This window comes from Hippocampus bargibanti, linkage group LG03 (assembly GCF_051943395.1).
Source record: "Hippocampus bargibanti isolate YZ-2025 linkage group LG03, ASM5194339v1, whole genome shotgun sequence".
Taxonomy (NCBI): domain Eukaryota; kingdom Metazoa; phylum Chordata; class Actinopteri; order Syngnathiformes; family Syngnathidae; genus Hippocampus; species Hippocampus bargibanti.
The window spans coordinates 3,995,265-4,019,375 of NC_142736.1; the positions used below are offsets into that span (position 1 = coordinate 3,995,265).

Consider the following 24,111-nt stretch of genomic DNA (forward strand, 5'->3'; position numbering starts at 1 on the left):
CCTTTCAGCCGCCAGCGTCCAATCGTCGCGTCCTTTTCGAGCCCACAAAATTACATTCCGATGGCATTTAAAAAACATTTTTCATCGCCATAGAAACATTTCGGTGCTTTTTTAACACGTTCAAACATGGTTTCGCGAGTTGACCTTGAAGACAAAAGAGCAGTTGCCGCAAAGACAATCCATCACGGAGACAGTCATATTTGCAAAAAGTGAACTCCGGCTGAAGGGATAACTAGCGATCGGGCTAACTATTGAGCATGCTTGAGATTTGAAAAGTAATCATTAATTTGTTGTGAGATCTGCATGTAATATGTGGAGGGGATTAAACATTCTAATGAGCAAGCTAGCGACCGAGATAGCTAGCGACCGAGCCAGCTAGAGACCGATCTAGCTTGCACCCAAGATAGCTAGCGATCGAGCTAGGTATCGACCAAAATAACTAGTGACTGAGGTATCTAGCGACTGAGCTAGCCAGCCACCGAGCTAACTAGCAACCGAGCTAACTAGCGACCAAGCTAGCTAGTGACTGAGCTAGCACATGTAATATGTGGTGGGGATTAAACATTCTAATGAGCAAGCTAGCGACCGAGATAGCTAGCGACCGAGCTAGCTAGAGACCGATCTAGCTTGCACCCAAGATAGCTAGCGATCGAGCTAGGTATCGACCAAAATAACTAGTGACTGAGGTATCTAGCGACTGAGATAGCCAGCCACCGAGCTAACTAGCAACCGAGCTAACTAGCGACCAAGCTAGCTAGTGACTGAGCTAGCACATGTAATATGTGGAGGGGATTAAACATTCTAATGAGCAAGCTAGCGACCGAGATAGCTAGCGACCGAGCCAGCTAGAGACCGATCTAGCTAGCACCCAAGATAGCTAGCGATCGAGCTAGGTATCGACCAAAATAACTAGTGACTGAGGTATCTAGCGACTGAGCTAGCCAGCCACCGAGCTAACTAGCAACCGAGCTAACTAGCGACCAAGCTAGCTAGTGACTGAGCTAGCACATGTAATATGTGGAGGGGATTAAACATTCTAATGAGCAAGCTAGCGACCGAGATAGCTAGCGACCGAGCTAGCTAGAGACCGATCTAGCTTGCACCCAAGATAGCTAGCGATCGAGCTAGGTATCGACCAAAATAACTAGTGACTGAGGTATCTAGCGACTGAGATAGCCAGCCACCGAGCTAACTAGCAACCGAGCTAACTAGCGACCAAGCTAGCTAGTGACTGAGCTAGCACATGTAATATGTGGAGGGGATTAAACATTCTAATGAGCAAGCTAGCGACCGAGATAGCTAGCGACCGAGCCAGCTAGAGACCGATCTAGCTAGCACCCAAGATAGCTAGCGATCGAGCTAGGTATCGACCAAAATAACTAGTGACTGAGGTATCTAGCGACTGAGCTAGCCAGCCACCGAGCTAACTAGCAACCGAGCTAACTAGCGACCAAGCTAGCTAGTGACTGAGCTAGCACATGTAATATGTGGAGGGGATTAAACATTCTAATGAGCAAGCTAGCGACCGAGATAGCTAGCGACCGAGCTAGCTAGAGACCGATCTAGCTTGCACCCAAGATAGCTAGCGATCGAGCTAGGTATCGACCAAAATAACTAGTGACTGAGGTATCTAGCGACTGAGATAGCCAGCCACCGAGCTAACTAGCAACCGAGCTAACTAGCGACCAAGCTAGCTAGTGACTGAGCTAGCACATGTAATATGTGGAGGGGATTAAACATTCTAATGAGCAAGCTAGCGACCGAGATAGCTAGCGACCGAGCTAGCTAGAGACCGATCTAGCTTGCACCCAAGATAGCTAGCGATCGAGCTAGGTATCGACCAAAATAACTAGTGACTGAGGTATCTAGCGACTGAGATAGCCAGCCACCGAGCTAACTAGCAACCGAGCTAACTAGCGACCAAGCTAGCTAGTGACTGAGCTAGCACATGTAATATGTGGAGGGGATTAAACATTCTAATGAGCAAGCTAGCGAGCTAGCTAGCGACTGTGTTAGCTAGCAACCGAGCTAGCTAGCAACCGGGCTAACTAGTGAGCATTTGAAGTTTTTTTTTTCTTTTTTGTCTTGACCCGAAATGCGTAAATATGAAGTAAAAATCCCATGTATGTATTACCTGTCGATAAAAGAAATCATTATAACTGAGGGTGATTGAAATATGCGCACAAAGTCCCTTTTCATGTTCCTTTCATCTCTTACCTTTTTTTCCTCAGTGCGTTCATCATTATTTATATGTTGAACATCTTTTACTGGCATTGTGTGGGGATAAACCACATTTTTCATTTTAGTTTGAAGGTCACAATGAAAAGTGAATGCGAAAGGATGATGACGCCGATGATGCGCGGTTGCCACATGTTAATAATAATACATTTCATTTAAAAGTGAGCTCAAGTGAGCCTTTCAAAACTCTCAAGGTCACTTTAAAGTAGCAGGATCAGTTTTTCTGTGGGTGAGCGGTGGCAGCCACATGCGCTCAAGCTGTTCGCTCAAGCTGGAATAACTCAGAAAGAAAGCTAGCCAGCTAGCTAACAGATAGCTAATAGATAGCAAGCTAGACAGTTAGCTAACTAGCTAGATAGCCATATAGCTAATAAATAGCCAGCTACAAAGCTAGCTAGCTAGACAGATAGCTAATAGATAGCAAATAGATAGCCAGCTAGGTAGATACGTAATAGATAGTAAATATATTGCCAGCTCGACAGATAGCTAATAGAAAGCAAATCGATAGCAAAAGGATCACCAGCTCGGTAGCGCCAGCATTCACTCAACCTGGAATAACTCAAATAGATAGAAAGTTAGCTATCTGGCTAATACTAATAGATAGATAGCTAGCTAGATGCCTAATAGATAGTATATAGATATCAAATAGATATATAGTTATGTAGCCAGCCAGATAGCGAGTTAGCAATTAGATAGCTAGCAAGTTATCCAGCTAGATATCTAGCTAGATAGCAAGATTAGGTAGTTAATAGATAACTAGTAGATACCTATCTAGAGATGTAGCTAGCGAGCTAGATAGCTAGCGAGGTAGCCATCTAGATATCGAGCTAGATAGAAGATAGTCAGCTAAATAGTTCAAGTGAGCAAAACTATTTAAAAATGAAATGTATATTTGTCTAGAACAATAGGGCTAGTGAGCAAATAGATAGCTAGGAAGGTAGCCAGCTAGATAGCTCACTACATAGCAATATTGGGTAGCTAATAGATAACAAATAGCTAGCTAGCTAGCTAGATATGTAGCTAGCTAGCTATCTAACTAGCTAGCAAGGTAGCCAGCTTGATAGCTAGCTAGATAGCAAGATTAGGTAGCTAATAGATAACGAATAGATAGCTAGATATGTAGCTAGCTAGGTAGATAGCTAGCGAGATAGACATCTAGATATCTAGCTATATAGCCAGATAGGCAGCTAAACAGCTCAAGTGAGCAACTATTATTTAAAAATTAAATGTATTTTTGTCTAGAACAATATGGCCCAGTTAGCAAATAGAGAGCTAGCAAGGTAGCCAGCTATATAGCAAGCAAGATAGCAATATTAGGTACCTAATAGATAACTACAAGCTAGCTAGCTAGAGAGGTAGCTCGCTAGCTAGATATCTAGCGAGGTAGCCAGGTAGATATCTAGCTAGATAGCCAGATAGCATGCTAACTAGCTCAAGTTAGCAACACTATTTAAAATTACATTTATTTTTGTCTCAAACAATATGGCCCGGTTAGCAAATAGATAGCTAGCAAGGTAGCCAGCTAGATAGCTAGCTAGATAGCAATATTAGGTACCTAATAGATAACTAATGGTGAGCTAGCTAGAGAGGTAGCTAGCTAGCTAGATATCTAGCGAGATAGCCAGGTAGATATCTAGCTAGATAACCAGATAGCATGCTAAATAGCTCAAGTTAGCAATACTATTTAAATTTAAATGTATTTTTGTCTAATATAATACCTCCCGCCTCGACGCCACTCGTGAGATAATGGCTCTGACCCTGCGTGCTCGCTTGCCAGCGAGGTTCAGATGATTGCGTTCTCCCCTAGTATCATCCTGATTAGCATTATGCTAATCTCCGGCACGCCACAGCGGTGCCGGGATTCGTTAACACCTAATACTGGGTTTAACATAGCGGAAAACGTCTTAATTGCGAACGGCGCCACGAGGCGATTGGCTGACTTCCTGCCCGTCGACTGACGGCAGTTGCTGCTCGGTTTTCCAAAATCGGTGATGTGGACGAAGATTTAGATTTGCATTCTCGTGTAGTTTACATTCAGAAGTCGCAAGTGAGAGCTGAAAAGGTTCAGTTTGGAGATACAGTGATAGCTCGGTTTACGAACCCCTTGGCTTACGAACTTTTCGGTTTACGAACGTTAAATTTCTGAAAATTTTAACCTTGGCATACAAACTATTTTTCGGAATACACACGGAGCGCCACAATGAGTGATGTGTCGTTCGCGAAAGGGCCCGTTCTCCGAACAAGAAAATGGCAGCCGGCTTGTTTTGGTCCTCTATTCCCCGTTCCCCCGTCGTCGGTTAAAGCCACGTGATTGGTCAAGAACGCAGCAGTGAAGGGAAGTGGTTTAAACATTAAAGAGACAGGCAGACGACAGAGAGAGAGAGAATATGGATAGAAAACAGTGAAATTTGGACTAGTTTCTACTTTGATAGTTCAAAGGCAGAGTGTAGACTGCAAGGTTAAAATTCCCATCAATCAGGCTCCACAAATAACCCGCACAAGCCATCTGTACACTTGATGCAAAAAGCTATCAACTCAGCTAAACAGAACACAATTGATGAGGAACAAGGTAAAATTATGGCAGCGAAAGCACCTTCAAGAGATCATTCCTCAAGATGGTGAAAGAAGAAGGCTACGTTACTCATCAAGTGTTGAATGAAGAATTATCGGAGTTTTCCTTCTTCACCGTTGGTTGAACGATTCAAAGGTCGCACCCGTAGTCAAACATGTGCGATTTTTGATTTGTAAAGCATTTGAGAGTTTGATCAAGCTCAGTCAAGCATCCCAAATCACCTATCAGCGAGCTAGTTAGCTGGCTATCTATTTGCTCTCCATTAGCTATCTATTTGCTATCTGTTAACATCTGGCTATCTATGTAGCTGGCTATTTATTAGCTACAGTAAAGTCTCGTTATATCGATATCGGATATATCGATAGTCCCGGTTATATCGATACTATTTCTATGCACGCACGGAGAAAATTACATGCAAACAGGGTCTGATATATCGATAGTCCCGGTTATATAGATATTTTTTCGGACTCCCTTGAATATCGATATAACGAGACTTTACTGTATATGGCTATCTAGCTAGTTGGATAACTGTTTAGCTGGCTATCTATTAGCTATCTGTTAGCTAGCTTTCTATCTATTTGAGTTACTTCCGGGTTGAGTGAACGCTGGCGCATGTGGCAGCCGCTCCTCACCCGCTGTGACTGAAAAGTGACCTTGACGGTTTTGAAAGGCGCTTAGAAATGAAATGTATTATTATTATTATTATTAATATAATGCTGATGAAATCGGCCATTCCATCAAGCCATCAACGACCATCACAAAGGTAAAGATAATGACTTTATTATACAGTACAGTTAATTTCTTTAATTAAAATAATATAGCACATTTATTATACATACAATAAGGTATATGTTGTGTAGTGTTAAGGCTTATTTAGTGGAAAATGATGTTTTATGGGGACCTGGGAACAGATTATTCTCATCTAAATGGTTTCGTATGGGAAATGAATGTTTGGAATACACACTTTTCACCTTACACTGGGAACCAATTAAGTTTGTAAGCCAAGGAATCACTGTAACTGGTTGGTGGCTTGGTTTGTTTGCTTCCTGGTTTGTTACATGTGCAGGTGCATACTGTAGTTTAGATGCAGTCGCTAGCTGTTGGCTCCTCTGCCAACTCATTCACTGCCATCCCCGAAATTATTCAGGAATTGAAAATATGACGTAGAGCGCCATTCCCGAATTCGTTCGGGTTTTGTTTGTGTTTTTTCTTACTAGGGTGCCGATAAAGCGCTGGTCAGAGTGTCACGGATGTTGTTGTGACGCGCCTTTTTGAGCTCACAACAACATCCGTGACAGTTTGAACCCCTAAAAAAGCCACCGTATGTAAGACAATAATCTGTTGTAAATTAGATATCAAGTAGACAGTATGAATTTAACACAACGAGTAGAAAATTATGTTTTATGGGGACCTGGGAACGGATTATTCTCATCTTAATGGTTTCCTATGGGAAATGAATGTTTGGAATACACACTTTTCGCCTTACCTACATTTTCTGGGAACCAATTAAGTTCGTAAGCTGAGGCATCACTGTACCCCTTTTATTTCCTTGCGCAAGACTTTGGACAAGCTTGTAAGAGCGTAGAATTTGTCCACAGGTGTTTTTGGAGCGACTCTGACCAGCAAGCAGGCTATAACGAGACCTTTTTCAGCATGCGTATCGACTGACTCTGGTATTTAATGAGACTAAGTTTGTTTACACAGAACATTTATTCTAGCGTTTCGCCATCCAACAAACAACCGGGGATGAAAAAAAAAGTGGTAAGAAGCTGGCGGACTCTGGCGAACTCGCTGAAAATTGTATTGATCTGACTTGATAACGACGTCCCAAGTGGGGACTCGCCTTTTCAATCCAATACAGATTTGCATTTCAACCTGCACTTCATACGCCAAAATTCACACGGAGCAGCGGTCTTGACATTTCTTATCATCATTAACTTTTTGGGGCTAGCTAACTGGCTATCTGGCTGGCTACCTAACTAGCTATCTATTTGCTATCTCTTGCTAGCTATCTATCTGACTGGCTACTTAACTAGCTATCTATTTGCTATCTACATGCTATCTATGAGCCATCCAGCTATCTATTAGTTATCTATTAGCCAGATAGCTAAAAAAAAACATTTGCACGTGGCCGGTGTCCAAGTATGCACTTAGGATTGCCTTCTCCATTACGGTCATGATGCTCATGACGATAATGAGCATCAAGGTGAAAGCAGGATCAAGAAGGACGTCGTCTGATCGCCCTTCAAGACCTCCACTTGACCGCCGGCCTTACAAATAAAATACATACATAATAAATACAGTGATACCTTGGTTTATGAACTTAATTGATTCCCAGACAGAGTGTGTAAGGCGAAAAGTGTGTATCCCAAAAAATAATTTCCCGTAGGAAGCCATTAAAATGAGAATAATCCGTTCCCAGGTCCCCATAAAACATAATTTTCTAAATTTCTAAGCCTTAAAACTACACAAAATATACCTTATTTCATGTATAATAAATGTGCTGTGGTATTATAATGAAAGAAATAAACTGTACTGTATAATAAAGTTGTTTTATTGACCTTTGTGATGGTTGTTGATGGCTTGATGGAATGGAGTGGCCGTTTTCATCAGCATTAAACACTTGATGAGGAACGTAGCTTTCTTCTTTCACCATCTTTAGGAATGATCCCTTGTAGGTGCTTTCTCTGCCATCATGTCCCAGAAGATATCGAAATGTTGGCGGACAAAATAGGTAGGCAATAGTTTGCTTGTCATTTAGCCTTCAAGTCTCTAACATTTTGAATGGATTTTGACTCACGACAATTTCGACTTACGACTGTTTCAATTTAAGACCATTTGGTCGGAACGGAACTCGGTCGTAAGTCGGATGTTACCTGTATTTCATCCTGTTAATTAATCAGGGATCATGTATATTTATTGTCCGTATGTCATGCGGAGTTGCACCTTCGTCTCCGTCGTTGGCGCCAACGGTGAGGACGGCGAATCCCACGTCGGCGTCCTCATCCACGTCCACCTCGTACGTGCTCTGAGCGAAGGTCGGCTGGTTGTCGTTGACGTCGCTGATGAACACGCGAACGTACGCCGTGTCTGAGAGTGACAACAACAATCCATTCAGGTTGGATGCAAATTGTGATCAATTCAGAGGTTATTTGTATTGAAATAGGAAAAGAATTGTGAGCGTCCAATGGCCTCCCGTCGGTATGCCGACGCATTCCAAGGACGCAACGACGGCAATAACAAGAAATACACGATAAAGGCGGCAAAGAAAGAAGCTATTCTCAGCGCGGAGTTGTGCCGATTCTGTCACCTCGCACATCTGTCGCTTTGTCGCCAGAACACAAAGTCGTCGCAAATGTGTTCACCCACGTTCGATGGGCACCAAAATAACTCAAATCGTCCTCCCTTCCATTTCCCGCCTCTCGGCTGTTGAGGAAAAAAAACACGTCGACAGATGAGAATCTCCCGCTAGGACCTTTAAACTCCTTTCCAATGCTGGATGTTTACAGTCCAACCTGGATTTTTGACCATAATCCGTTCCAGAAACCAGTTTGAAAACCGGTTTGGTTGAAAACTGAAACATTTCCCATTATAATCAATGTACAGTGATACCTCGGTTTACGAACCGCTTGGCTTACGAACTTTTCGGTTTACGAACGTTAAATTTATGAAAAATGTACCTTGGCATACAAACTATTTTTCGGGATACACACGGAGCTCTCAGTCATCTCAGCCCTCCGTCATCGGTTAAAGCCACGTGATGGGTCAAGAACGCAGCAGTGTGGGGGGGGGGGTTACAGAGAGAGAGAGAGAGAGATGGCTGCCGACATTGTTTTGTCCTCTATTCCCCGCCCCCGTCTTTGCTTAAAGCCACCTGATTGGTCAAGAACGCAGCTGTGAGGGGGGTGTTTAAACATTAAAGAGACAGGCAGAAGACAAAGAGAGAGTGAGAAAATGGATAGAAAACAGTGAAATTTGGACTTGTTTCAACTTTGATAGTTCAAAGGCAGAATGTAGACTGCAAGGTTAAAATTTCCATCAATCAGGCTCCACAAATAACCCGCACAAGCCATCTGTACACTTGATGCAAGAAGCTATCAACCCAGCTAAACACAACACAATTGATGAGGAATTAGATAAAAAGTGTTTAATGCTGATGAAAGCAGCCACTCTTTTCCATCAAGCCATCAACGACCATCACAAAGGTAAATAAAACGACTTTATTATACAGTACACTTTATTTCTGTAATTATAATACCATATCACATTTATTATACACAAAATAGGTATATGTTGTGTAGTTTTAAGGCTTAGAAAATTAGTAAGTGGATAATTATGCTTTATATGGACCTGGGAACGCATTACTCTGATTTTAATGGTTTCCTATGGGAAATTATTTTTTGGGATACACACTTTTCACCTTACACACTGTCTGGGAACCAATTAAGTTCGTGAGACAAGGTATCACTGTATAATCAATGCAATCAACGTTTATTTATTTTTATTGTGATTGAACAATACAAAACTTTGACGCACAATGGAACGCGACACGAGGATAATGCGTCGCTAACACTGAGAAGCGACGCAAGGAAGTGACGTAAAAGGAAGCGGAGGGGAGTCGAGTGGTGCGTTCAGGTGCGCTCAGTTTGTTGGAGAACCCATTTTGGGTGGTAAACCGAGGAATAAAAAAAAACATTTTTTTTGGGTCAAAATATCTCACTGAAGCAACTTACCAACAAATTCACCTTACGAACGACCGCTCGGAACGGATATCGTTTGTAAGTTGGAGAGTGTCTGTACATGTAACATCCAAGTCACGACCGGCGCGAGTTACGACCACCCGTTTTTACGACCACAACCGCCAGACCCCTTTTTGTTTTTTAATTCTATGCCTGGCAACGCAACGCGCAAGCAGCCGGCAACGCGTACTACAATTTTGGCCAGCCAGCATGTCTCACACTCTCACAGCAATCTACTGAGTGACTACACAATACAGTAGTTCTACAGTGCAGATACTGTCTCGGCAACATCTCTTGTAGTACTGTACGTTGCTTTTTTCTCCTATTACATCCGCCTGAGTTCGATCGTGTGTGTCGGGCGACCTCTTCTGGCCGTTAGCAGGGAGAGCATGGTAAGTACAACATTTATAAATGAACTATACCGTAACCAGTTTTGTATACATTACAGGTACAGTTATACAGTAATGCAAATCGACAATATGACATATAAAATGATAAAAATGACACTAAAAGTTCTAAAATTTATAAATGAACTGTAAACAGTTTGGTATATCATAGTATTCAATAGAAAACATTGCTTAAAAACAACAGATTGATCCTGTCGTGTAAACGTCACGTCGGCCATTTTGAATGGATTTCAACTTCCGACCGTCTGACTTACAACCATTTTGTCGGAACGGAACCCGGTCGTAACACATATGTTACCTGCATTTTATTTTGGGACCACATCAAAGCATTTTGGTTCAAGCTAAATCGCTAGGTAGCTAGCTATTAGCTATGTCCTTGAGAGTTTTGAAAGGATTGTGAATACATGATAAAAATGACACTAAACGTGATCAATAAAAAATGTATCAATGAACTGTAAACAGTTTTGTATATAATAGCATTCAATAGAAAATGTTGCTAAAAAACAACAGATTGACATCATGTACAGTGAGACCTCAACTTACGAACACCTTATATTACGAACTTTTCATCTTACGAACATCAAATTTATGAACATTAAAACTTGTAATAAGCACTATTTTCATAATACGCACCCACCACGGTCCATCAAGCACACGACCTTCGGATCTGGCGGAGTGATCTTCGGCGGAAGCACACGAACAAACAGCGCTCCAGCCGGCGCTACTTTCCACACCCCCTCTCATTGAATGCACACGTTGATCGCCTACTTGGAGCTTTTTGCTGATAATTTTACTATGATGGGACCGAAAAAAAACCACCACAGGCTCGTGTTCAGCCCAAGAAGGCACAAAATAAAATCACCGTCACTGAGAAGAAGGAGATAATTGAAAAACACGAACGAGGTGTGCGTTTGTGTGATTTAGGGGCCGAGCACGGCTACGCTAAGTCAACCATTGCTACCATTCTCTGGAACAGAAAAGCCATCAAAGGTGCGTCTGTTGCAAAAGTTGTTTCCGTGCTCTCAAAGAGACGGTCACGAGGCAATCGAATACGTTGAAAAACTTCTGTTAATTTGGATTAACGAAAAGCAGCTATCCGGCGACAGCGTGAGTAAAGCTATTTTATGCGAGAAAGCACGGCTAATTCAGGCCGATATCACCATGCGCGAACCTGGAAGTTCGGCGCTTATTGAGGATTTTAAAGCCAGTAACAGAACATCTGAGGAGGAGATGGCTGCAGCATCAAGTGAGCTCATAAAGGCAATGTTGGCAAAGTGGAATGATGTGCAGGCTTTTACCGAACAGTTCCATTCAGAAAAGACTGTGGCTATGACAATCATCAACATGATGAACAATAATGTGATGCCTCAGCTTCGTAAGACCTTACAAGTCAGAAAGCAACAGGTGTCAATTAAGAGGTTTTTAATCAACAAAAATGATGAGGAGTCTCCAAAGAAAAAAGAAGAGAAGCCACACCAGAGATTAAGTTACCAACAGTCCTTATGGAAGGTGACTCTCCTTCCATAAACCATCAACGACCATCAAAAAGGTAAATACAACTTTATTTTACAGCACAGTTTATTTCTTTAATTACAGTCCTCGTGTAACGTGTATCTCTTTCCAAACAGCAATTCCCTTTGACCTTCGACCTCCAACACCATTCCATCAAGCCATCAATGACCGTCACAAACGTAAATAAAGTGACTTTATGATACAATGCAGTGTATTTCTTTCATTACAATACAATAGCACATTTATTATACATAGAATAAGGTATGTTGTGTGTAGTTTTAAGGCTTATTTAGTTGAAAAGTAAATTTTATGGAAACCCGGGAACGGATTATTCCCATTTTAATGGTTTCCTATGGGATTTTTTTTTTGGGAGATACACACTTTTTGCCTTACACTCTCTGTCTGGGAACCAATTAAGTTCGTAAGTTGATGTCTTACTGTACTATCCTGTCGTGTAAACGTCACGTCGGCCATTTTGAATGGATTTCAACTTACGACCGTTTGACTGACAACCTTTTTGTCAGAACGGAACCTGGTCGTAGCTCGGATGTCACCTGTATTTTATTTTTGGACCACATCCATGCATTTTGATTAAAGCTATATTGCTAGCTAGCTAGCTATTAGCTATGTCCTTGAGAGTTTTGAAAGGATTATGAATACATGATAAAAATGACACTAAAAGTGATCAAATGTATCAATGAACTGTAAACAGTTTGGTATATAATAGTATTCAATAGAAAATGTTGCTTAAAAACAAGAGATTGACGTCATATACCATCCTGTTGTGTAAACGTCACGTCAGCCATTTTGAATGGATTTCAACTTACGACCATTTGACTTACGATGTTTTGTCGGAACGGAACCCGGTCGGAACTCGGATGTTACCTGTATTTGTTTTCAAATGTCGTTGACTAAAGCCAAAAAAGTACATTTAGCAAGTATCGTATTTGTATTTTGTCAATGCCTGCCAACAGAGACTCATCAGTTGCCGAGCATAAAATAAGCAAATAAACCTAAACTTAAAAAAAACAAAAAACATGGAACCCCAAGGGGAAGGGGCGGAGCTGAAAGTGCCCCACGGTAGACCGGCTTTTGATCGCACCGCATCATTTGCAGTCGGCGAGATGGAGATGAATAATTTAAGGCACAGCATGAGAAGATGCCGCACAACAACGAATTAAAATGGTGTTGAAGGGGAAATGGCGGACGTGCAAAAAGTGGCATGAAGAAGCAGAGCGGCCGCCTGTTCGCACTCCAAACATTCACACCGCAAAGTGTAAACCGAAAGTGGCGAGAGTTATTTTTTGATACGAGGGCTTCCTGTAGGATTTCTCAGAAACTGAGAAAAACATCGGTCTGTTGGAGGAATATAAACAAATGAGACGTAGGGTTGATCGTGGTATGCTTTGGCCACAGTGAGGAAACCATTTTTTTCAAGAGTAAACGAAAGGCTTGAAAAAAAACAGCGACAGTGTAAAATGGAGCAAAAAAACCCTTTTCTGGTTCGAAAACCTGAAATGGCAAATGTTTATCCATTTATGCCGGCAGCAGATGGTGATGGTCAGAAATGTTTATCTACAAGATCAACTACAGTGAGACCTCAACTTACAAACGCTTTAGCTCACGAAATTTTTGCCTCAAGAACATTAAATTCGCAAACACTCGGTTTTATTTTTAAAATTGTTGTTTTGATTTCAAGATGGCGTCACAAGAGTGGTTGTCTTGACAGTAGGTCTTATACAGGTAACAACTACTTACGACCAACTCAACTTACGACTGGGACCTCAAGATCCCATTTTTAAAATCGTTGTTGTTTTGATTTCAAGATGGCGTCACAAGAGTGGTTGTCTTGACAGTAGGTCTTATACGGGTACCATCCAACTTACGACCAACTCAACTTACGACTACCCATACTTACGACCGTGAACTCCAGACCCTATTTTTAAAAGTGTTGTTGTTTTGATTTCAAGATGGCGCCACAAGAGTAACTCCCGTGACTGTAAAGTGTCCTTGAGAGTTTTGAAAGGCGCTTAGAAATTAAATGTATTATTATCTAGGATTTGTTCAAGCAAATAGCATATTGTCCTCCATCCTCACCTTCTCGCCGAGCATCTGCTGTCCGCACGGTCGGACCGAAGCGCTACGTATGCGCTTCATCTGTCGCCGCGGAAACAAATTGAGCCTTAAATGAAGCCAGATTGAGCCTTAAACGAAGCAGCTGTCAAAGCATCCAACAAAGCGGCGCAGGCGGTAGTGTTGGGTCTTTCAGACGCAAGGTGCAACCTTCAAGAAGCTAATCAAGTCGAGTCAGTTCCTGACTTAGCTAAAGCTAGTCAAACAAAGCAATCTTGCTCCATCCCGACAAAAAAACACTCCCCAAAAATGAGGGCTGACATGAAGTACAGTGATACCTTGGCTTACAAATTTAATTGGTTCCCAGAAAGTGTGTGTCAGGTGAAAAATGTGTATGCCGAACATTTATTTCCCATAAGAAACCATTAAAATGCGAATAATCCGTTCCCAGGTCCCCATAAAGCATAATTTTCTATGAAATAAGCATTAAAACTACATAAAATATACCTTATTGTATGTATAAAATATGAACATTAAATTCGCGAGAGTATAATCTTGGCATACAAACCACACGGAGTGCCAAGGTGGCTGACGGACTAGTTTTCGGCATAAGAACGCCAAACCACACGGTCGAACAGCGTCACGGTGGATGGCGGACAACTTTACCACACCTACTTTCTTTGAGTGCAGATGTGGTTTGTTATCGAGTGACCACAAAAGACCGAAAAAGAACCCACCACAGGCTAGTGTTCAGCCGAAGAGAAGACATAAGAAAATTAGGGTCGAGCAGAAGAAGGAGATCATCGAAAAACACCAACGAGGTGTGCGTTTGTGTGACTTTGCGCCCCTGTACGAGTATGCTAAGTCGACCTTTGCTACGCGTGGCTAAGGGTGTTTCAGTGTTGTCAGTCTCAGGCAATATAAATAGAATAACGAAAACGAGCTAGCAGGGGACATTGTTAGTAAGGGTATTATCGCCGAGAAAGCATGGCAACTTCACTTCACGACCTTCGCAAAGGTCAATAAAATGACTTTATTATAAAGTACCGTTTATTTCTTACAATACAATACAATAGCACATTTATTATACATAAAATAAGGTATATTTTGTGTAGTTTTAAGGCTTATTTCATAGAAAATCATGTTTTATGGGGACATTTTCCAAATTTCAAGACAAGTCCATTGGGGAAGCGGTTTGTTGTTTTATCCTCTCCAAAAGCCTTCAAAGTATCTGCCAGACTGCGTACTTTGAAAGTTTTTCAAGCACGTTCAAAACCAATTACCGCGTTTGAAGTACGCTTTGAACTTTCGTTTTGCTATTAACGAATCCGCCGATGACAAAGCAAAGCATAAAGTCAAGCAATTAAAGGAGCGATTCTCACCAGAATTGGGCTGTCCATGTTTGCCGGGCCGGGCCGATTCCCAGCCGTCCATCGATTGGACCTCCAAGAGGTAGGAACTTTTTGTCTCGCGGTCAAAAACAGCTTGCGTGTAGATGAAACCCAGCTCGGGGTCGATGCGGAAGTAGCGGTGGTCCCCGCTACGATCCTCAAGCAGCGAGTAGACGATCTAGAAGAAATACAGTCTTGATAGTTGATGGGGAATAAGAAGTGATCATATATAAAGGTTTCATGCTGTTATATGCTTAGTGACTCGAATACACAATTGAAGCACAGACAACCCTGGGGTCAATCTGAGGTCAACAGACACAGCTTGTTAAACTGTCATCTTCAACTAAGAGATCTGGCCTTGGACAGAATTTAGGACTTGGGAAACTACTTTATCACCGAAGTAATGTAAGACTTGAAACTCCTTCACAGGAAGAGCTCATTAGAAAGGTTACAAATTTATCAGTTCTTGGAAGAGACAATGTTTTATTGCTTACAGCTGTTCGTGCTTAGAACTCAAGAGGTGTGGTATTCTAAACTAGAAAACTATGTTTTACTAATGTATCACTTAAATTTGCATATACCCTCAATAAATAGCTTGGCAGAGGGCTGTAGAATTCAGGCGTCTGTCATGAATGGCTGCGTCTCCTGCCGGCAGTAAAAGACAATCTTTTTGGGTCCGAGCCTTCATCCACAGTGTCCGATCGAACATCTCTGACAATAGTGCAAACATTTGTTCCAAAAGTGGGAGTGTAAGAAGAATGTAGGGTTTCACCTTGCCATTAAGACCCAAATCCAGATCATTGGCGGACACCTGAAACACCAAAGTTCCCGATTGGGCGCCCTCAGTCACCGAGGCCTCGTAGATGGATGATGTAAAAAAGGGGACGTTGTCATTCACATCTGCAAAATGGCCACGGATGGCAACAACTTGGATTAGTTTATCGTACATAACGCTCCATTTGGTGCTTCGTTCCGGGGCGAGGATTGGGGTGAGGGATGGTGGGAGGGGGTTTAGGATATCAGCGAGGGTTAGAGGAATGCTTAACGGGGGTTCAAGGTCTTGGGTTGGGTGCTACTTTAGAGTTAGGGACTAGAGTTTAAAGGACAACCGACACCATTTTTTGTTTCCTAACTGACATCAGAAAAACGGTTGATAGCATCAAAAATACCCAAAACACGCATGCTGATATTTTTAGTCAAATGCAAAACACCAATAAAAATGACTTAAAGTGTCCCAAAACTGCCACAAAATGAGCTCGGAACTGGGTAGATTCAGAAAGTCCCGCCTCCTTGTTCGTGATGTCACGCCAGGATACTTCTTCACAAACTGCCTCGCTCCAGAATCAAAACAATGGCTTCAGATTCGGAGAAGATGCTTTCTCGTTACTCATCCAGTTAAGAATATGATTCAAATAGATCTGAAGAGGAAAGCATAAATGTTTGCAATTGATTAAAAAAGTCCTTCCGAATCAATTCTAGCCGTCTGGACTCTAATGTAGCGCCCATAAAATGCACAAGTTGGCGCCCAAGCTCCGTTGGAAATGGGCTGATTTGTCTGCTGGGAATTTGTGTACATCAAATTCGCGAACATGTAGTTTTAGCTAACAAACTAGTTTTCTGTGGATAAAGCAAACCATAAAGCGCCACGGTGACTGGCGGACTAGTTTTCTGCAGATGAACACCAAACCACACGGTCGAACAGCACCACGGTGGCTGGTGGACTAGTTTTCCACACACCCTTTTCTTTAAGTGCAGACATGGTTTGTTATCGAGTGGGGTACTTTTGCTACGATGGGACCGAAAAAGACCCCACCAAAGGCTACTGTTAAGCCGAAGAGGACACAAAAGAAAATGACAGTCGAGCAGAAGAAGGAGATCATTGAAAAAACACGAACCAGGTGTGCGTTTGTGTGACTTAGCATCCCTGTACGAGTATGCTAAGTCGACCATTGCTATGTGTGGCTAAGGGTGTCAATGCGCATTTTGACCTTTTTTATTCAGGACAACACTATTTTCTGGCATTTGCAATTACGGAGCGCAACCTTTAGTTCCACAAAAAGTTACTTGGGCAGTTTGAGTGTGACAACAAAGTCTTTTTTTCTTCTTATTGCCTTAGTTAGCCGACTCCTGACACGTTTTATTGTCTTCCTCGACTGTCAAGTTCTGCGGTCGGACCTAAAGGGGAAGCTTTGCCGAGCTTGTCATGCTGTCATGTGGAAGATGAAGCAGCATATGAACTCCGGATGGACGGAGGATGAGCTAACTTGCGGATGCGTCCACGGGAGAGTGAAGCATCAAAAGAACGAATCGCTCCAGATGTCGGCGTAGCACACAGGCTGACAGAATTTGAGCAAAACGTCCGACTCGTTCCACTACTGGACTGAAATATTCCAGTCCATGTTCCACTCGATATCCGGTGATACCATGGCTTATGAACTTAATTGGTTCCCAGACAGAGTGTGTAAGGCGGAAAGTGTGTAACCCAAAAAAATAATTTCCCATAGGAAACCATTAAAATGAGTATAATCCGTTCCCAGGTCCCCATAAAACATAATTTTCTACTTTCTAATTTTAACTACACAAAATATACCTTATTTTATGTATACTAAATGTTCTATGGTATTATAATTGAATACATAAACTGTACAATATAATAAAGTCATTTTATCTACCTTTGTGATGGTCGTTGATGGCTTGATGGAATGGAGTGGCCGCTTTCATCAGCATTAAACACTTCCTAAGCTGAGGTATCAGTGTACAAGAAGAGCCTGGAAGTCTGACAAGGGCCTCTTTTCGCCTGCATGACTCTATATGTATTCTTCATTTATCCCAGTGTCAGGAAGGGGTTCGGAAAACGAATCAATAGCGGACACAGCCGTGAGATTGCGCCGCCGCGAGCGTAGCCGTGACAAGCTAAGAGATGATTCTACAGGCCCATCGAGCAGGGAGCAGCCCGATCAAACGTGAACTTCCATCTTTGCCGTGAGTCACAACAAAATAGTTCAATCGTGACTTGGACTGAGCAAGACCGAGCTGCGCATTTCAGTTCAATCCACCGTAAAGAAGGACATGACCTAATGTGACGAGTCAGGTGACAAAATCAGAGCTAGTTTCATTATTTCTTGTCAGAATTTGACCATCGTAATAAAGGGTGATCTGGAGGCAAAAGAGTTAAAGCGGGATCAAAGACCAGAAGCTAGGTCAGCATGAGGGCTCAATGTAGGACCAAAGATTCAGATGTACAGTGATACCTCGGTTGACGAACCCCTTGGCTTATGAAGTTTTCGATTTACGAACGTTGAATTTCTGAAAATGTAACCTTGGCATACAAACTATTTTTCGGGATACACACGGAGCACCACAATGAGTGGTGTCTCGTTCGTGAACGAGCCCGTTCTCCTAACAAGAAAATGGCAGCAGACTGTTTTTGTCCTCTATTCCCCGCCCCCAGTCTTCGGTTAAAGCCATGTGATTGGTCAAGAACGCAGCAGTGAGGGGTGGGGGTGGTTACAGACAGAGAGAGAGTGAGGCCGTTCTCCCAAAAAGAAAATGCTAGACACATTTTTTTTTGGTCCTCTATTTCCTGCCCCCAGTCTTCGGTTAAAGCCACGTGATTGGTCAAGAACGCAACAGTGAGGGAAGGGGAGCGGGGTTAAACATTAAAGAGACAGGCAGACGACAGAGAGAGAGTGATAAAATGGATAGAAAACAGTGAAAGTTGGAGTTGTTTCAACTTTGATAGTTCAAAAGCAGAGTGTATACTGCAAGGTTAAAATATCACATCAATCAGGCTCCACAAATAACCCGCACCAGCCATCTGTACACTTAATGCAAAAAGATCAATCCAGCAAACAGAACAACATCAAACAGAATTGATGAGGAACAAGGTAAAATTATCGTAGAGAAAGCACCTCCAAGGGATCATTCCTCAAGATGGAGAAAGAAGAAGGCTACGTTCCTCGTCAAGTGTTTAATACTGATGAAACCGGTCACTCCATTCCATCAAGCCATCAACGACCATCACAAAGGTAAATAAAAGTCTTTATTATACAGCACAGTTTCTTTCTTTAATTATAATACCATGGAACATTTATTAGACATAAAATAAGGTATATTTTGTGTAGTTTTAAGGCTTAGAAAATTAGAAAGTAGAAAATTATGTTTTATGGGGACCTGGAAACGGATTATTCTCATTTTAATGGTTTCCTATGAGAAATTAATTTTGGGATACAGACTTGTCACCTTACACACTGTCTGGGAGCAAATTAAGTTCGTAAGCCAAGGTATCACTGTATTCGCAATTAGAGTTCTGAGGCGAGGCCTGGGGGTGTGGTGTTAAGAGAATGGCATGAGGGGTCTGGCACGGAAGATTTGGGTTCACAGACTTTGGCTAGGGTGGACGTGTCCATTTCCAGATGAATCCCTCCAATCACACCATTACGACTTTAGGGGAGCTAAAGACCAACCTGTGACATTGACGAAGACAATGGTAAAGGCAGCCAACGGGACGGCTGCAACGTTCTGGGCTCGGACCCTCAGCATGAAGTTCTGGGTGGTCTCGTAGTCCAGAGGCTCGGCCACAAGGATGGAGGCCGAGCCGTCCACCCGGTTCGGCGTCAAGTAGAAACGGACAGGCATGTTGGTCTCCGGGACCATACCGTCCTCCAGATTGTACGTCACTCTGGGGTCGCCCAGTGGGGAGGTGGCTTTAATGGTCTGTTTGGAGAGAAGGAGGGTCACTTTTGAAATCCACTCACGCAATTTCCAAGCCAATACCAAAACCGCAAAGCCGAACCACCGAGAGCACACCACCTCGTGTCGACTTTTGCATCTGACCAAGATTCAAACATAATGCAGGGTCATGGCATATGGTCTCCGTTTTCCAAGCGCCCAACCGAGAATAAGCAATCTCTGTCACGTTTTGGATGCCCTGGTCCAGATTAAATATTTTCATCTATTCCTGCCTCAAGAGAACTGGCACATTCTGCTTTTCTACTTAGCACCAAAGTGATCAACCCCTCGGCTTTTATGGGCGCAAAAACCTCGGCTTTACGAAACCCTTGGGTTACTTACGAACGTTTCCGTTTACAAACGTTAAATTTACGACCATTTTACCTTGTCATACAAACTATTTTTCGGGATACACACGGAGCTACCACAATGAGTGATGTGTCGTTCGCGAATGAGCCCGTTCTCCAAAAAGAAAATGGCAGCCGGTTTGTTTCGGTCCTCTATTCCCTACCCCCAGTCGTCGGTTAAAGCCACATGATTGGTCAAGAACGCACGAGTGAGGGGGGGTTTACAGACAGAGAGAAAGTGAAGCCATTTTTTGTGTCCTCTATTCCCCGCCCCCAGTTTTCGGTTAAAGCGATGTGATTGGTCAAGAACGCAGCAGTGAAGGAAGGTGGTTTGAACATTAAAGAGACAGAGTGACAAAATGGATAGAAATCAATGACATTTTGACTCGTTTCAACTTTGATAGTTCAAAGGCAGAGTGTAGACGACAAGGTTAAAATTCCTATCAATCAGGCTCCACAATTAACCCGCACAAGCCATCTGTACACTTGATGCAAAAAGCTATCAACCCAGCTAAACAGAACACAATTGATGAGGAACAAGGTAAAATTATCGCAGAGAAAGCACCTAATGGATCATTCCTCAAGATGGGGAAAAAAGAAGTCTACGTTCCTCATCAAGTGTTTAGTGCCGATGAACCCGGCCACTCCATTCCATCAACAACCATCACAAAGGTAAATAAAACAACTTTATTATACAGTACAGTTTATTTCTTTAATTATAATACCATAGCACATTTAATATACATAAAATAAGGTATATGTTGTGTAGTTTTAAGAACATTAGAAAGTAGAAAAGTATGTTTTATGGGGACCTGGGAATGCATTATTCTCATTTTAATGGTTTCCTATAGGAAATTATTTTTTGGGATACACACACACTTTGTCTGGGAGCCAGTTAAGTTCATAAGCCAAGGTATCACTGTATTAATGCCATAAATCTCCGGTGAGGTTCCGAGCCGCCGGGAATCAAACAACACGAGGCGTCCTCACCACTCCCGCCTCATCCTTGCTTGGCTAATTAAGGCGGAAGCATCAAGCCGTGCACTCCTAATTAGGCTCAAAATGCCATCTTGGACAGGACGGCGGTGACCTCGCTGAAGACGGTTGAGCCCCCAACTGCGGAAGCTGCCGTAATGAGACGCCGGCTGGCTAACAGGCCCGATTAAAGGCGGGTAAATCTCTCATTAGCAAGGCATTAGTAACAGCGCCGTTAGACGATCCCAAAAACATCATCACAATAATTACATCGAACAAAGATGAACTATCGCAAAAAAAAAAAATATATATATATATATATATATATATATATATATATATATATATATATATATATATATATATATATATATATATATATATATATATATATATATATACAGTAAAGTCTCGTTATATCGATATTCAAGGGAGTCCGAAAAAATATCGATATAACCGGGACTATCGATATATCCGACCCTGTTTGCATGTAATTTTCTCCGTGCGCGCATAGAAATAGTATCGATATAACCGGGACTATCGATATATCCGATATCGATATAACGAGACTTTACTGTATATATATATATATATATAACAAATTGTATTCTTTGCTCTGACCATACAGACACTCCCCTACTTACGAACGTTCGAGTTACAAACAACAATACATATGAACATTTTGTCGTAAGTTTTGTAGTACGTATTCTATCCAGTTCTATATGTACATATCTTTGTTTATTTTTCATTACAACCATATACAGGTTATTTATACAAGCCTTAAACATACTTATATAAGCCTTAAACATACATTCCACCAAAAATAGGGCACTGAAGCAACTTACAAACAAATTCACTTTTCGAACAACCGTTCGGAACGTATCTCGTTCGTAAGTTGGGGAGCATCTCGACAGGTTATTTATATAAGCCTTAAACATACTTATACAAGCCTTAAACATACTTATATAAACCTTACAAATACTTATATAAGCCTTAGACATACACTCCATACAAAATATCGCACTGAAGCCACTTACAAACAAATTCACTTTACGAACGGCCGTTCGAACGTATCTCGTTCGTAAGTTGGGGAGCATCTCGACAGGTTATTTATACAAGCCTGAAACATACTTATACAAGCCTTAAACATACTTATACAAGCCTTAAACATACTTATATAAGCCTTAAACATACTTATACAAGCCTTAAACATACTTATATAAGCCTTAAACATACATTCCACCAAAAATAGGGCACTGAAGCAACTTACGAACATATTCACCTTTCGAACAACCGTTCGGAACGTATCTCGTTCGTAAGTTGGGGAGCATCTCGACAGGTTATTTATATAAACCTTAAACATACGTATACAAGCCTTAAACATACTTATATAAGCCTTAAACATACATTCCACCAAAAATAGGGCACTGAAGCAACTTACGAACAAATTCACCTTTCGAACAACCGTTCGGAACGTATCTCATTCGTAAGTTGGGGAGCATCTCTATAGGTTATTTATACAAGCCTTAAACATACTTATATAAACCTGAAACACGTCTGTGTAAGCTCTCAGTCGTACAGGAGTGGTCCATCGATGAGAAGGTTTCTTCAGCCGTCATCTGTACAAAAGTGAAGGCTTCGGACGTTTCGCCTCCTATCCAAGAGGCTTCGTCAGCGAACTAAAGTCTGACTGGTCGTATCGGCCCTATTTATATATCCCTAATGTCCAGACATGGTGGCGCCGGACACAGCCATGATAGGTCCCTACTCTAGCTGTGTCCGGCGCCACCATGTCTGGACATTAGGGATATATAAATAGGGCCGATACGACCAGTCAGACTTTAGTTCGCTGACGAAGCCTCTTGGATAGGAGGCGAAACGTCCCAAACCTTCACTTTTGTACAGATGACGGCTGAAGAAACCTTCTCATCGATAAACCTGAAACATACTTATATAAGCCTTGAGCATATATTCCATACAAAATATAGGAGTGAAGCAACTTCCGAACAAATTAAACTTCCGAACGACTGTTCGGAATGCATCTTGCTCGTAAGTTGAGGAGCATCTCTACAGGTTATTTATACAAGCCTTAAACATACTTATATAAACCTTAAACATACTTATATTAGCCTTAAACATACATTCCATACAAAATATAGCACTGAAGCCACTAACGAACAAATTAACTTTACGAACGACCATTCGGAACATATCTCGTTCGTAAATTGGGGTGCATCTCCACAGGTTTTTTTTTTTTTTATAGAAGCCTTAAACATACTTATATAAACCTTAAACATACTTATATACAACTTAAACATACTTACATAACCCTTACAAATACAGTCCATACAAAATATAGCACTGAAAGCAACTTACGAATGAATTCACTTTTTGAACGACCGTTCGGAAACGTATCTCGTTCGTAAGTTGGGGAGCATCTCTACCGGTTATTTATATAAGGACTTAAACATACTTATATAAGCCTTAAACATACATTCCATACATTATATAGCACTGAAGCAACTTAAGAACAAATTCAACTTCCGAACGACTGTTCGGAACGTATCCCGTTCGTAAATTGGGGAGCATCTCTACAGGTTGTTTATACAAGCCTTAAACATACTTGCATAAACCTTAAACATACTTATATAACTAAGCCTTAAAACTTTTTTTTTTTAACTGACATCAGAAAAACGTTTTATAGCATCTAAAACACCCAAAATACGCAGTATATTTTTATTCAAATGCAAAACACCAAAAAAATGACTTAAAGTGTCCAAAATCTGCAAAAAATTGAGCTGCGAATTGGGCATTTTCAGAAAGTCCCGCCCCCAGTTCGTGACGTCACGCCAAGACGTCTTGCATTGCTTGTAGATCAAAACAATGGCTTCAGATTCTTAGAATATGCTTTCTTGTTACACATCCAGTTATGAATATGATTCAAATAGTTCTGAAGAGGAAAGCATACATGTTTGCAATCGATTAAAGAATGTATTTGTGCCATTTTGAGGCAACATTGGGGGAAAATCTCTCACCCCCAAAAAAAAGAGGCACAACATGGCAACCTCCTGTGGCCACGTCCCTTTCCACAGGCTGATAAATTCCTTATATGGCGCTTGGACGCCC

At 41.7% G+C, this 24,111-nt stretch overlaps 1 protein-coding gene across 1 annotated transcript in view; it reads right to left on the reverse strand.

The window, feature by feature from the left end:
* The window catches only part of LOC148899998 (neural-cadherin), a 297,995-nt gene that overhangs the window by 120,238 nt on the left and 153,646 nt on the right, over positions 1-24,111 (reverse strand). The window contains 4 exon segments of the mRNA XM_088991547.1: positions 7,757-7,900; positions 14,924-15,110; positions 15,705-15,832; positions 19,399-19,648. Of these exon segments, the coding sequence (XP_088847673.1) occupies positions 7,757-7,900; positions 14,924-15,110; positions 15,705-15,832; positions 19,399-19,648 (709 nt within the window).